General features: G+C 35.6%; 1 protein-coding gene across 2 annotated transcripts in view; it reads left to right on the forward strand.

Annotated features, from left to right (window-relative positions):
• Positions 1-13,341, forward strand: part of ARHGAP42 (Rho GTPase activating protein 42) — a 287,317-nt gene that overhangs the window by 173,220 nt on the left and 100,756 nt on the right. For both annotated transcript variants that reach the window (XM_080816690.1, XM_080816689.1), the window contains exon 5: positions 5,384-5,485. In XM_080816690.1, coding sequence (XP_080672816.1) covers positions 5,384-5,485 — 102 coding nt within the window. The remainder of the gene's footprint in view (positions 1-5,383; positions 5,486-13,341) is intronic.

Genomic DNA, 13,341 nt, shown 5'->3' on the forward strand with positions numbered 1-13,341 from the left:
TCTCAATAACCTTGGTTTCTGGTTACCAGGAATCTCCTGGGCCTTAGGAAATCCTAACTGCTAAGTTTCCTACAACCATGCAGCATGTGGTCATGAAATCCTAGCATCTGGCACTTTGGGACTTAGAGATGATGATGTCGCCCTGGACTGCCGTTCTAATCAGTGAGTAAATCCAACCATCAGAAGAAGTCTAGCCAGGATTGGTATCCAGTGCTATAACTTATCCTCTCAATGCCTAGCACAATGCCAGTTATAAGAAGTCCACATATTTTTGAATAAGAAATGTAGCTATTCGTTTTAATTATAACTCTTTCTATTTTAAAAAAAGATTTTATTTATTTATTTATTTATTTGACAGACAGAGATCACAAGTAGGCAGAGAGGCAGGCAGAGAGAGTCGGGGAAGCAGGCTCCCTGCTGAGCAGAGAGCCCGATGTGGGGCTCGATCCCAGGACCCTGAGATCATCACCTGAGCCGAAGGCAGAGGCTTAACCCACTGAGCCACCCAGGCGCCCCTATTCTTTCTATTATTATTTCTACTTATATGCCTTCATTTGAAGGAGTTTTTCATAATATGCGCAAACTGCTTATTAGCTAATAGGTGTACTAACACAATGACATAATTAGTTGCATGGGAAATTTCGCAGTATCTTGGTTGATAATTATAACATTGAAATAGTCTTAAAATTTGATGTATAAATCCTAAACTAAATATGTGGTTTTTCATTTTCTTTTTTTTTTTTTTCATTTTCATTTTCTTTTCTTTTTTTTTTTTTTTTTTTTTGAGAGAAGAGTGAGAGCAGGGTGGGGAGTAGAGGGAGAGAGAGAATCTTAAGCAGGCTCCATGCCCATGTGGAGCCGGAAGCAGGGCTTTGATCTCACACCCTGCGATGATTACCTGAGCTGAAATCAAGAGTTGGATGCTTAACTGACTAAGACACCTAAGTGCCGCATGTGCTCCGTTTTTTAAAAAAGAAATATATTATTTTTTTAAACTTTTTATTTTTAATAATTTATATCATGGCAACATTAAAATAAACATTACTGACATTGTTTAAACAAAACTTTGCAGTGGTCTTCTATAGAAAAAAATGCAGTTAGATAACATTTTGAGAATTTGTATTTGTGATTTTCTAAATGTTGTGGTAGATTCTGTTCTTCGTCTTTGGTACCCTCTTGCGGTCATTGTAAGGGATTGGTTTGGCCTTCTTTTAACAATTATGTATAATTTCATAGTTTTTATCTGCATGGTAGATCTATAGTTTTTATAATTATTTGACTTTTTTTTTTTTTTTTTTTGCTATATACAGATTTGGAGTAAAATTGACACTTGGAGTTCCCCTCCCATTCTTTACTTTACTGTGTAAAGTGTAAAGTGAGGGTGTGGCATAACCACTGTTGCTAATCTTAGAAGCTAAGATATAATATGGCCACTGTGCTTAGAGTAAATGTAGTGTCATTTGGAAAGCAGATTGATTGCAGATCCAGAACTTACCTTATACTTTTGCCAGCTAAAATTGGGTTTGAGGAATAATTTGCTATTTTGGATGATCTCCTTTTAAATTTTATAATACATATACTCACATGCATCCAAACATCACACATATGACTTCATTTTAAATGATTACCTAGTCCAAAGACCGTTAACTGGATTTACAGAAAATGTAAAACTATAGTGGAGTCTCCCTTTTTGAATCATGCTGTGACAATGAGACAGGAATCACATCCAGCATTTAATAAAGACTCATGGGTATTTTTCCCTTCTATCTATAGCATTTGTTTCAGAGCAAATTTTTAGCTTGATATCCAGAACATATAACTCAAAGAATAAGCGTAGCTCTATGGTGTTAAATGAGTAAGTCCAAATGAGACTTGGCTTCCATGAGGAGTATATCATGGCTTTTGGGACAGATGTGAATTTCAAGGAGAAATGCTCTTTGTTTTTAAGAACATGATTCCCCACATTATAGTTGTCCTTCTTGTGACCTACTCAGCTCTTTAATTTTATGCTAGATCTAAGTGTGTTTTTGTTTTCTACATCACTGGAATCTTTGAGTAGATCTTTTTTGCTGGCCTGATGGTGTGAAGCACTAGGGTTTGAGTAAGAGTCCAGGAAGTGCTCTGGGAATGATTTTTGTATTGCCAGGAATGCTACATGTTGGCACTGAATTAATGTTTCCAAAAATGCCATCAAACACTCAAGTGTAAACAAAGATACTAGTGTTGTCACTGCAGCTGTGTTCTCTTCATCTTTACCCAGTTTCTTCTATGCAAAGCAAAGAATTTTAAGTCCCCTAGCATAAGACAAAAGTGAATCAGTCTTGTGTACTATACTATAATGTAACCGGTTGCCTCCCAGTATTTGTGTACATTGGGATTGAGTTAAACTGTTTGTGTGGAATTGTCCCTGGTATCATGGATATTGGTTTTTTGTTTGTTTGTTTGTTTTTAATCAAATGGAATATCTGTGAGGAACTTTGGTGCCCAGTGTAATAAGAGGAAGAATTTCACTTTTTCATTAAATATTTATTGAGCACTCCCTCAAATATTCAGTTTGAAAGAGGATAGGGTATATACATAAATTTCTCTGCTACAGTGTCAGACATGAACACTGTGAGAAGTCCATGTATAAAGCTCTGTGAGCATTCAAAAGGGAGAAAGAGTTGATGGAAGGGGCTTGTGAATGAGGCCTGTATGAGTTGGATACTAAAAGTGGTTGTAACTTGAATATGTAGAAATTGGAAGAAATGCGCATTTATGTCAAAGGAGAGATGGCCAGGAGAGAAAAAAGAAAAGGAGCTCAAAAGTGCTAGTGAGAGAGCCTTTTTGACAGGTTGACTGGGCAGGTCAATTGTGTGTATGAAATGCTAGATGAAAAAATAAACTCCACTGAGAAAATGGTGAAATGTTCACCCAGGTATCTTGTTACAACTGTAGAGAGGACAAGCTCTTCCCTTTCTGAACCTTGGACTTCCCTGCTTCCTTTTGGGTCTGCTACTCCACATTTTGTAATGTGAGTTTCTCAGTAGACTTTTTTTTTTAAATGTGAATGCCACTCTTTTTTTTTTTTTTTTTTTAATTGTGTTTCTCCTAGTAGGACCATGTTTTGTCCTTATGTAATGAAAATCCTTTGGAGATTTTGAATTTTCTCATTTATAGATCTAGTAGTTGAATTTACAAACATATTGGTACTTCTTAAATGGTCCAAAAGTGACTTGAATTTTTGCAGTACCATCCTACTTGCTCTTCCCATTCAGTGTAATTTTATCAGTTAACCTTCTAAAGTTCCATATTTGGAACTAGATCCTAGTGGGTTGAAAACATCAAAGGTGCCAGTGGATCAAAATAGAATTACTTGGATCTATCAATCTCAGTCTGACAACCTCAGATAATGTGAAAAACAGGCGAGAGCCCTGCTTCTCTTATCCCTTTCTCCTTTCCTCCCCTTCTCCTGTTCCTCTGTACAATTATCCATCTATTTTCTTAAAATTTTCTTTTTTTCCCAAATATATATGTATTTATTTATTGTTATATTAGTCACCATAAAATACATCATTAGTTTTTGATGTAGTGTTCCAAGATTCATTGTTTACATAAATACCCAGTGCTCCATGCAATATGTGCCCTCCTTAATACCTACCACCAGACTCACCCATACCCCCACGTCCTCCCTTCCAAAACCCTTAGGTTGTTTCTCTGAGTCCACAGTCTCTCATGGTTTGGTTTTTCTACTGATGTACAGCACAGTGTTATATTAGTTTCACGTGTGCAACATAATGATTTGACAACTGTGTACAGTATGCTGTGCTCACCACAAATGTAGCCACCATCTGTCACCATACGACAGTGTTATAGTACCATTGTCCATATACCAATGCTGTACCTTTCATCCCTGTGACTTAATTTATTCCATAACTGGAAGCCTGTTTTTTGCTACTCCCCCAAAGTATGACACACTTCATAAATTTGTGTGTCATCCTTGCACAGAAACTGTGCTAATCTTCTTTGTATTGTTCTAATTTTAGTATGTGCTGCTGTGAATTGAGCTCATATCTAACTATTATTTTTTATTAAACTCTTTCAAATACTTAAGCAAATAATGAAGTAAAGCATTATGTATAATAATCATAGAGATTGCTAAAAATAATAATTCCCAAACTTCTAGATGGTGGAAATAGGAATTTACATTTTGAATAGGCTTAAAAATACTTGACTGTTATTAAAGTGGTTCAGGCATTACACTTCCAGAAACACTAAAATAAAAGCAAGTAACCGTACTTCTTTGGCCAATGAATTTTATGAGTCTGATTACCTAGTATTTACTTCATTGGACTCATAAATGGAAAAAACAAAAAACAAAAACAAAAAAAAAACTTGCCTGGTTTTGGGACACCTGGGTAGCTCAGTCTGTTGAACATCTTACTTTTGGTTTTGGCTCAGGTCATGATCTCAAGGGTCCTGAGATCAAGCCCTGTGTTGGTCTTTATGCTTAGTGCAGAGTCTGCTTGAGATTCTCTGTTCCTATTCCTCTGCCCCTCCCACTTGGGCTCACTCTCTCTCAAATAAGTAAATAAATTTTAAAAACAAAACAAAACGAAACAAAAACCCTTACCTGGTGGATAACATATTTATAGATGGAGAAGTTTATATGCCCAGGATTTTATTCCATTTGCATTTGTATAAGAGTGTGCCACAGGATGAAATGTAGAGTTGTCCTCCTCTTCCACAAAAGGCCAACCTGGTTACAGTTTTCCCTATAAATCAATGTAATTTTGGGAAATTTTAGGGAAAAGCAAAGGTCAGCTATTATAGTTATGATAAGTATATAATAAAGATGTTGCTAATCTTTTTGGTTTGACTTTGAAGCATCTTATTTCATTATTTCATGCTACCAGCTTTTCACCATCTAGAATGAATTGTTTAAAGTGTCAGATATCTTTTTGTAGCTGTGAGATAATGATTCCTTGAAAAGAGTCTGTGTGAGCAGTGTTCCAAATTGGTCACATATTAACTCACTGACACCACCAAAAAGCATAAATGAGACATTTTCTCTTGGCCCTATCTCAGACTTACTAGATCAGAATCTCTTGTTAAGAATCAATTATAAAGTTCTCAGAGGGATTCTACTGTAGCCAGCCTGCCTCCCTCCATACTATATAGTTCCATGAACTTCTTTGAGAATATTTGAATACATTTGAATACATATTTGAATACATATTCAAATTACTTGTTTCACATTCTTTTTCATACTCCATCAAGTTTTGTGCTTCGTTGGAGCTCACTAAAACTTTATTAAATACTTGTATTGGACATTTGATGGGAATGTTAAAAAATCAGTTTTATTCTCGAATTAGAATGTTTTGTTGTTATTGTCATCTCCTAGGATGGAAAGAAGAAGTTTGACAAGGAGAGTGAAAAGTACTATTCTATTCTTGATAAACATTTAAATTTATCTGCAAAGAAAAAGGAATCTCATTTGCAAGAGGTAAGCTTTTCCACTTGAATTGTGAACAGGACATTAGCATTAAGTCATGTGAAGTCCAAATTTCCAAAGGTGGTAGTATCTCAGAATTTGCTACTTTATAATAAAAAAATGATAATAGGAGTTAATTGAGCACTTACAATGGACAGACACTGTGCTGAACATTTCACATGCTTTATGACCCTTAATATTAATAGTTCCAAGTAAAAGATTAGTTATTTCCTGCAATGATGAGAAGAATGAAGTAAGATTTTTTATTTTCCTCCTTGGGCATATTTTCAAAGGCAGGACCTACCAAATTGATGAAATAGCTTTTTAAAAATATCTACTTTTAAAGTGTTGCTTTTGCATTAGGGGTAAAACAGATACAAAATTACAAGTTTTAAAATCCCTAAAAAAATTAAAAAATAAAATAAAATTTCTATCAATTTTCTTAAAAAACAAGTTAGCAGAAATTTTAACCTCTATGCATTTAAACAATCAATTTCTTCTTTTTTCTGAAATATTTATTCTCATTGGTAGTTTTTAACTGTAAGTAATAAAATTGAGTAGTTCTTTTACTAAGTCATAGTACAGTTGCAGTACAGTGATGAGCTACATTTAAAAAAAATTGGACCCTCTTGCCATTATGATCTTGGCATCAATAAAATCTTAAAACACAGTGCATGGACATCAAACCCAGTATGGTTGGGAGTTGTTGAGCTAGTTCACCGGTTGCTCCTTACTCCAGACCTTTGCAAGGAATCTTATTCTGTGCTGAGTCTCCTCCAGTATCTTCTTTCTCTTCTATCTGTACTTCTACGTATCATAGTTAAGAACCTCTTTCAAATGCCTCCTCTTAATCTTTCTAGTAAAGGCACAAACCTTACTGAACTGCTTATCAAATTCAGCCTGGTTCTCTGTTTTCCTTATTCCTTTTTTTATTTACCTTACCTCCACATTTACCCACCAGGCATACTTGACAAGTTAGAATTTGGATGCAGTGAGCTGGAGTCAAAAGGTATGGGAGGTTGTTTTTACTTCTGTTTTTTTTTTTTTTTCTGTACTTTTATGTTCTTATTGAGGGGACTGAATTTCTTCATTTAAAAACATTTTTTAAAAAGTCTAATATTTGGAATATTTGTTATTTGAACATGTGTTCATGATAAATAATATCTTGTTATTAGCGCCTATTATTAAAATAGGATATATTAATATCCAATTTGTGCTGAGGGAAAGAATTTCTGGCTACATCGAGATGGAGAAAAACTATCATTAAGAAAAGTCATATTTTGAGTTTTCATAGACATATCTAATCTTATGAAGTACTATGTTGTAACTTAATATTATGTTCACAGGTTCCAAACTTCTTAAATGCTCATGTACCTCTTTGGGCATTACACTACAACAAACTTAGGAAAGAATGCATTGCATAGATATAATCTGGTGAAGAAAGTCTCACCTAATTATCACCAATATACCACTATTTGCCATGCCAAGGGCTATGGCTAGGTGCAGTTTTAAAAATACAATGTCTCTAAAGCAATGGTGCTTTTTAGGGTCTCTAAAGGGTATATGTTTTTCAGATTCCTGGTGAATATGAGAGACCACACTTAGACATTGCTTAAATCATCAAGCAAGTGCTAACTTAATCTTAATTTTAAAATTCCTTAGAGGATATACTTCCGTTTTCCTTGACAACCTAACTCTATATTTAATATTAGCTTGTTAGTGACTCTCAATTGCTTAGGCTATGGTGGAAAATAATATCTGTTCTGGTTCTATATTTACTTGGAGTCTGGAAAAACCTATAGTATGGTTAGCAGCATTCTCTATTTGCCCCACACATGTGGGCACATACTACTTTTCCAGGAGCCGTAGCCCACAACACAAATTGTGCCAGAGTGGCTCCTCAGAGCATGGATTGTAGCCAAGGAAGCATGTGCCTTGTTTTGCTTTGTTTTTTCCCTCTGCCCTTCCAGGAATCAAACCTGTTGTAGGGAGATGCTACCATACATGTGTTTAATTCTGTAACCTCTCTTCCTTTCCAGAGCAGCTCTGGTTCTTCTGTCAGCACCCTGCTTATTTTTTTCAGAAAGATTGCTCTGTGCCTTCTCACCTGCAGAGTGGAATCCTTGTTGATTTGTTCATGGAAAATAAGTGGTTGTCCATTTTTAGGACTGAATTAGGGGTCAGTTTGTATTGATAAAGCTACAAGGCCATCATATAGATGGGTCATTGGAGTAAGCAGAATTAGAACCAGACTTGTTAAGATTATAGACTTTATAGTGAATGAAAAGAAGTAATATTTGATGTATAATTGGACAGTGTCTTTCTAAGTATGAAATAACAGGAAGAGATCACATAAAGGAAATGTCAAAGACCAGAATGCATCAAAATAATCTTTATTTCAAAAGATATTAAATTAAAAGGCTAAGTGTTAGGGAATTTGTACAACAAATGACACAGGATTACTATCTCTTATATACAAGTTGCATTTGCAAATCAGTGTGAAAAGGTCTTTAATGGAAAATATGAAGTAAGAATTGGAAAGAGCAGAAAATGGAGGGGAAGATGGTGGCAGGATAGGAGGACCCTACCTAGGTTTGCCTCATCCCATGAATCAAATAGATAGCTATCACATCATGCTAAACACCTAGAAATTGACCCGAAGACATGCAGAAAAAAGCTCCATAACTAAAGGGAGAGAAGAGGCCACACAAAGAACGTAGGAAGTGCAAAAACACAGTTCAGGAGAGAAATAGATCATGGCCATTGTGGTAGGGGTAGCCACAGTCGCTAAGAAGGGTGAGAGAGAGAGACTAACGCATGACGGGGGAGGGGAGCACAGTAGAGAAACGAATCCCCACAGCAATTGGCTTAGAAAGCAAGAGGAACTGAATTTTGAATTTCACAAGTTCTGGCAACCATGGGGCTTAAAGCCTGAAGTTCTAATGGTCAGCGGGCTTGGCTCAGGGAGATCCTGGCAGCATTGGGATTGCTCTTGGAGGGAAGGCAGGGTAAACAGTTTGTGGGCATACAGCGTGGAAATAGTGATCTGAAGAGCACCTGGGTCACCCAGTGAAGACGTTATTTGCTTATCTCGGAATATGTGCCAAAGAGGCAGCATTCACAAAGAGACCCCTCCCAGAACAAAAGAAATGGCAGGTGCCATTTCCCTCCCCTGCCCCTCAGCATAAGCACAGGGCCACCTGTGGGAACCACTGCAGGGCAGACGCTCCCCCTACCCCCTTGTGGAATCACCCTTCCCAGTCATGCTTGCCTTGGTCCCAGAATTGCAGGCCCCCACCTGCAGGTCAGCCAAAATCCTACCAACACTGCATCTACAGATGCAGGAACTTTGTGGAGCCTAGGTTCTAGTGGCTGTGGCAGTATGTCTCATTTCACAAGCAGACCAGAGCACACCTAGTTGAAAGGCACCACATTCAGGCTAGGGACCAACTATGGCCTGGAAAGGCAAAGAGAGCCTCTGCAGATGACTGGTCTGAAGGATAAAGCAGCCAGGACACAAGAACAGAGCACATTAAGCACACATTGGAGATAATCCCACAAGTGCCAGGCCCTGGGAAATAGGGGACACTACAAGTGGGGCACTATAGGACCTCTTCTTTATAAGGCCATTACTCTAAAGAATAGGAGATGTAACTGACTTTCCTAACATAGTCACGGAGACTTAAACAAAATGAGAAGACAGAGGAACTTGTCCCAGATGAAAGAATGGGACAAGGGATCTAAGGCCATGGCCAAAGATCTAAGTGAAGCAGATATAAGTTACATGACTGAGATAGAATTAAAAGTGGTGATCATAAAGATACTTGCTATGCTTCAGAAAGGAGTAGAAGGCATCAGTGAGACCCTTAACATGTAGATAAGAAATAACATAGCAGAGATAAAGGGCTCAATAAATGAAGTGAAAAACACACTTGATGGAGTAAATAGCAGGATGGAAGAAGCAGAGGAACAAATTAATGACCTAGAGGTCAGAGTAATAGAAAGTAATCAAGCAATTACTCCAAAAATTGAAAAAAGAACTATGCAAAATAAGAATAGAGTTAGGAAAATTAGTGACTCCATCAAATATAATAACACTATTATGGAAATCACAGAAGAGAGAAAAAGGAGGCAGAAAATTTATTTGAAATTCAATGATAGCTAAAAATTTCCCTGTCTGGAAAGGAAACAGATACCCAGATCCAGAAGACACAAAGAACCCCCAACAAAGTTCAAAAAAAAAAAAAGGAAAAGCTGATCTACATGAAGACACATTGTGATAAAAAAAAAAAAGAAAATACAGTGATTAAAAAAAATAAATAAAGAAGCAAGAGAAAAGAAGACAATTACATACAAGGGAAAACCCCTTAAGGCTATCATGGGAATTTTCAACAGAAACTTTCTAAGCCAGAAGGAAGTGGCAAGATATATTCATGATGCTGGATGGGAAAAATGTGCAGCCAAGAGTACTCTAACAGCAAGGCTATCATTCAGAATAGGAGAGATAAAGAGTTTTCCAGACAAATAAAAACTAGAGAGTTTGTGATCAATAAGCCAGCCCTGCAAGAAATATTGAAGGGGTACTCTGAGTGGAAAGGAAAGACGGTAAGTAGGAGTATGAAGGAAGGAAACAAAAACAAACAAACAAAAAGTATGAAGGAAGGAGAAAAAAAAGTAAAAATGAATATTGTTTATAAGGTATCAGTCAAGGACCCACAAAATAAAAGGTTGTAAAACATGGCACCATATACCTAAAACATGAGGAAGACAAGAGGTTCATCTTAATACAGACTACTGTATACGGAAGATGTTATATATAAGCCTAATGATAAGCACAAATCAAAAACCACTAATACATATGCTAGGAATAAAGAGAAAGGTATCCAAATATATCACTAAAGAAAACCAGCAAACCATGAAAGAGAGAAAGACAAAGGATCAGAGAAAGTCTTCAGAAACAACCACAGACCAGGTAATAGAATGACAATAAATATATCTATAAATAATTACGTTGAATAAAAATGGTCTAAATGTACACTATCAAAAGACATTGTGACAGAATGGATAAAAAAACAAGACCCATCAATATGCTGCCTATGAGAGATTGATTTTAGAGCTAAAGACACCTACAGATTGAAAGTGAGTGTTTGGGGAAACATCTATCAGTCTATCATCTATCATGCAAATGGATGTCAAAAGGAATCTGGAGTAGCAATACTTATATTGGTACTTATATTTAAAGTAAACTTTAAAACCAATAGTGTAAAAAGAGACAAAGAAAGACACTAAATAATGATAAAGGACAATCCAACAAGAGGATATAACAATTGTAAATATTTATGTACCCGATTACATAAAATGGTTAATAACAAATATAAAGGAGCTAATTGATGATAATACAATAATAGTAGGGGACTTTAACACCCCACTTATATCAAAACACAAATCATCTAAACGGAAAATCAGTAAGGAACAATGGCTTTGAATGACACACTGGAGCAGACGGATTTCACATTCAGAACATTCCATCCTAAAACAGCAGAATGCACATTCTTTTCAAGTGCACATGGAACATTCTACAGGATAAATCACATATTAGGTTACAAAAGAAGCCTCAACAAATTCAAAAAGATCGAATTCTTACCATGCATCTTTTCTAACCACCACACTATGAAATTAGAAGTCAACCACAGAAATAATTTGGAAAGACCACCCATGCATGGGGGTTAAATGACATGCTACTAAACAATGAATGAGTCAACCAAGAAACCAAAGAAGAAATGAAAAAGTACATGGAAGAAAAAGAGAAAATGCAATGCTTTAAAACCTTTGGGATACAACAAAAATGGTTCTAAGAGAGAACTTTATAGCAATACAGGTCTACCTAAAGAAGTAAGAAAAATCTCAAATAAACAACCTAATATTACAGCTACAGGAGCTAGAAAAGAACAGTAGACAAAATCAACAAAAAGAAGGGAATAATGAAGCTTAGAGCAGAAATTATTGATACAGAAACTAAAAAAAAAAAAAAAAAACCCCACTAGAACAGATCTATGAAACCAAGAGCTAGTTCTTTAAAAAAATCAATAAAATTGATAAACCTCTGGCCAGACTTATCAAAAAACAAAAGAGAAACTATTCAAACTGAATCACGAATGAGAGAGGAGAGATAACAAATGACACCACAGAATACAAACAATAATAAGAGAATAGTATAAAAAACTATATGCTAACAAGTTGGACAACCTGGAAGAAATGGATAAACTCCTAGCAACATATAACCTACCAAACTGAACCAGCAAGAAATAGAAAATTTGAAGAGATTGATAACCAACAAACAAACCAAATCAGTAGTCAAAAAATTCCCGAAGCCAAAAGTCTAGTACAAGATAGCTTCACAGGCAAATTCTACCATACATTTAAAGAAGAGTTAATAACTATTCTTCTCAAACTATTTCAAAAAATAGAAAAGGAAGGAAAACTTCCAAATTTATTCTAGGAGGCCAGCATTACCCAGATACCAAAACCAGATAAAGACGCCACAAGCGAAAAAGAGAACTACAAGCCAATATCTCTGATGAACATAGTTGAGGATATCCTCAACAAAATACTAGCGAACAGAAGCCATACATTAAAAATCATTTCCCACAACTGAGTGGAATTTATTCCTGGGATGCAAGGCTAGTTCAGTATTCATAAGTCAATCAACGTGATAAACCACATCAATAAAAGAAAGTATAAGAACCATATGATCATTTCAATAGATGCAGAAAAATCATTTGACATAGTACAACACCCATTGATGGTAAAAATCTTGAACAAAGTAGGGTTAGAGGGAATATACCTCAACATAATAAAGGCTGTATATGAAAAATCCACAGCAAATGTTACCCTTTATGGGGAAAAACAGAGATTTTCTTCTAAGATCAAAAACAAGATGAGGATGTCTACTCTCACCACTTTTATTCAGCATAGTACTGGAAGTCATAGCCAGAGCAATCAGACAACAAAAAGAAATAAAAGGCATCCAAATTGTGTGCTAGAACTGCTAGAACTGATAAATTCAATAAAGTCACAGGATATAAAATTAATGTACAGAAATCTGTTTCATTTCTATACACCAATGATGAAGCAGCAGAAAGAGAAATTAAGAAAACAATCTCATTTACAATTGCACCAAAAATAGTAAGATGCCTAGGAATTAACCTAACCAAAGAGATGAAAGACCTGTACTCTAAAAACTCAAAATGCTGATTAAAGAAATTGAAGATGAGAGAAAGAAATGAGAAGACATTCTATGCTCATTGATTGGAAGAACAAATATTTTTAATATATCTATACTACCTAAAGCAATCTACACTTTCAGTGCAATTCCTCTCAAGATACAAACAGCATTTTTCACAGAAAATAATAGGGCAAATTATCCTAAAATTTGTATGGAAACATGAAAGACCCTGAATAGTCAGTAATCTTGAAAAAGAAAACAAAAGCTTTGGAAGTGTCACAATTCCAGACTTTAAGTTATACGACAAAGCTATAGTAATCAACACAGGTACTGGTGCAAAAATAGACACATAGATCAATGGAACAAAATAGAAAACCTAGAAATAAGCCCACAATTATATGGTCAGTTAGCCTTTGACAAAGGAGGAGAGAATGTCCAATGGGAAAAAGATCATCTCTTTTAACAAATGGTGCTGGGAAAACTGGACAGCTATATGCAAAAGAATGAAACTGGACCACTTTCTTGACTATACACAAAAATAAATTCAAAATGGATTAAAGACCTAAATGTGAGAACTGACACCATAAAAATCTTGGAAGAGAGCACAGATATAATTATCTGACTTTGGCTATAACAACATTTT

The sequence above is a fragment of the Martes martes genome, assembly GCF_963455335.1.
Source record: "Martes martes genome assembly, chromosome: 10".
In the NCBI taxonomy this organism is placed as follows: Eukaryota; Metazoa; Chordata; class Mammalia; order Carnivora; family Mustelidae; genus Martes; species Martes martes.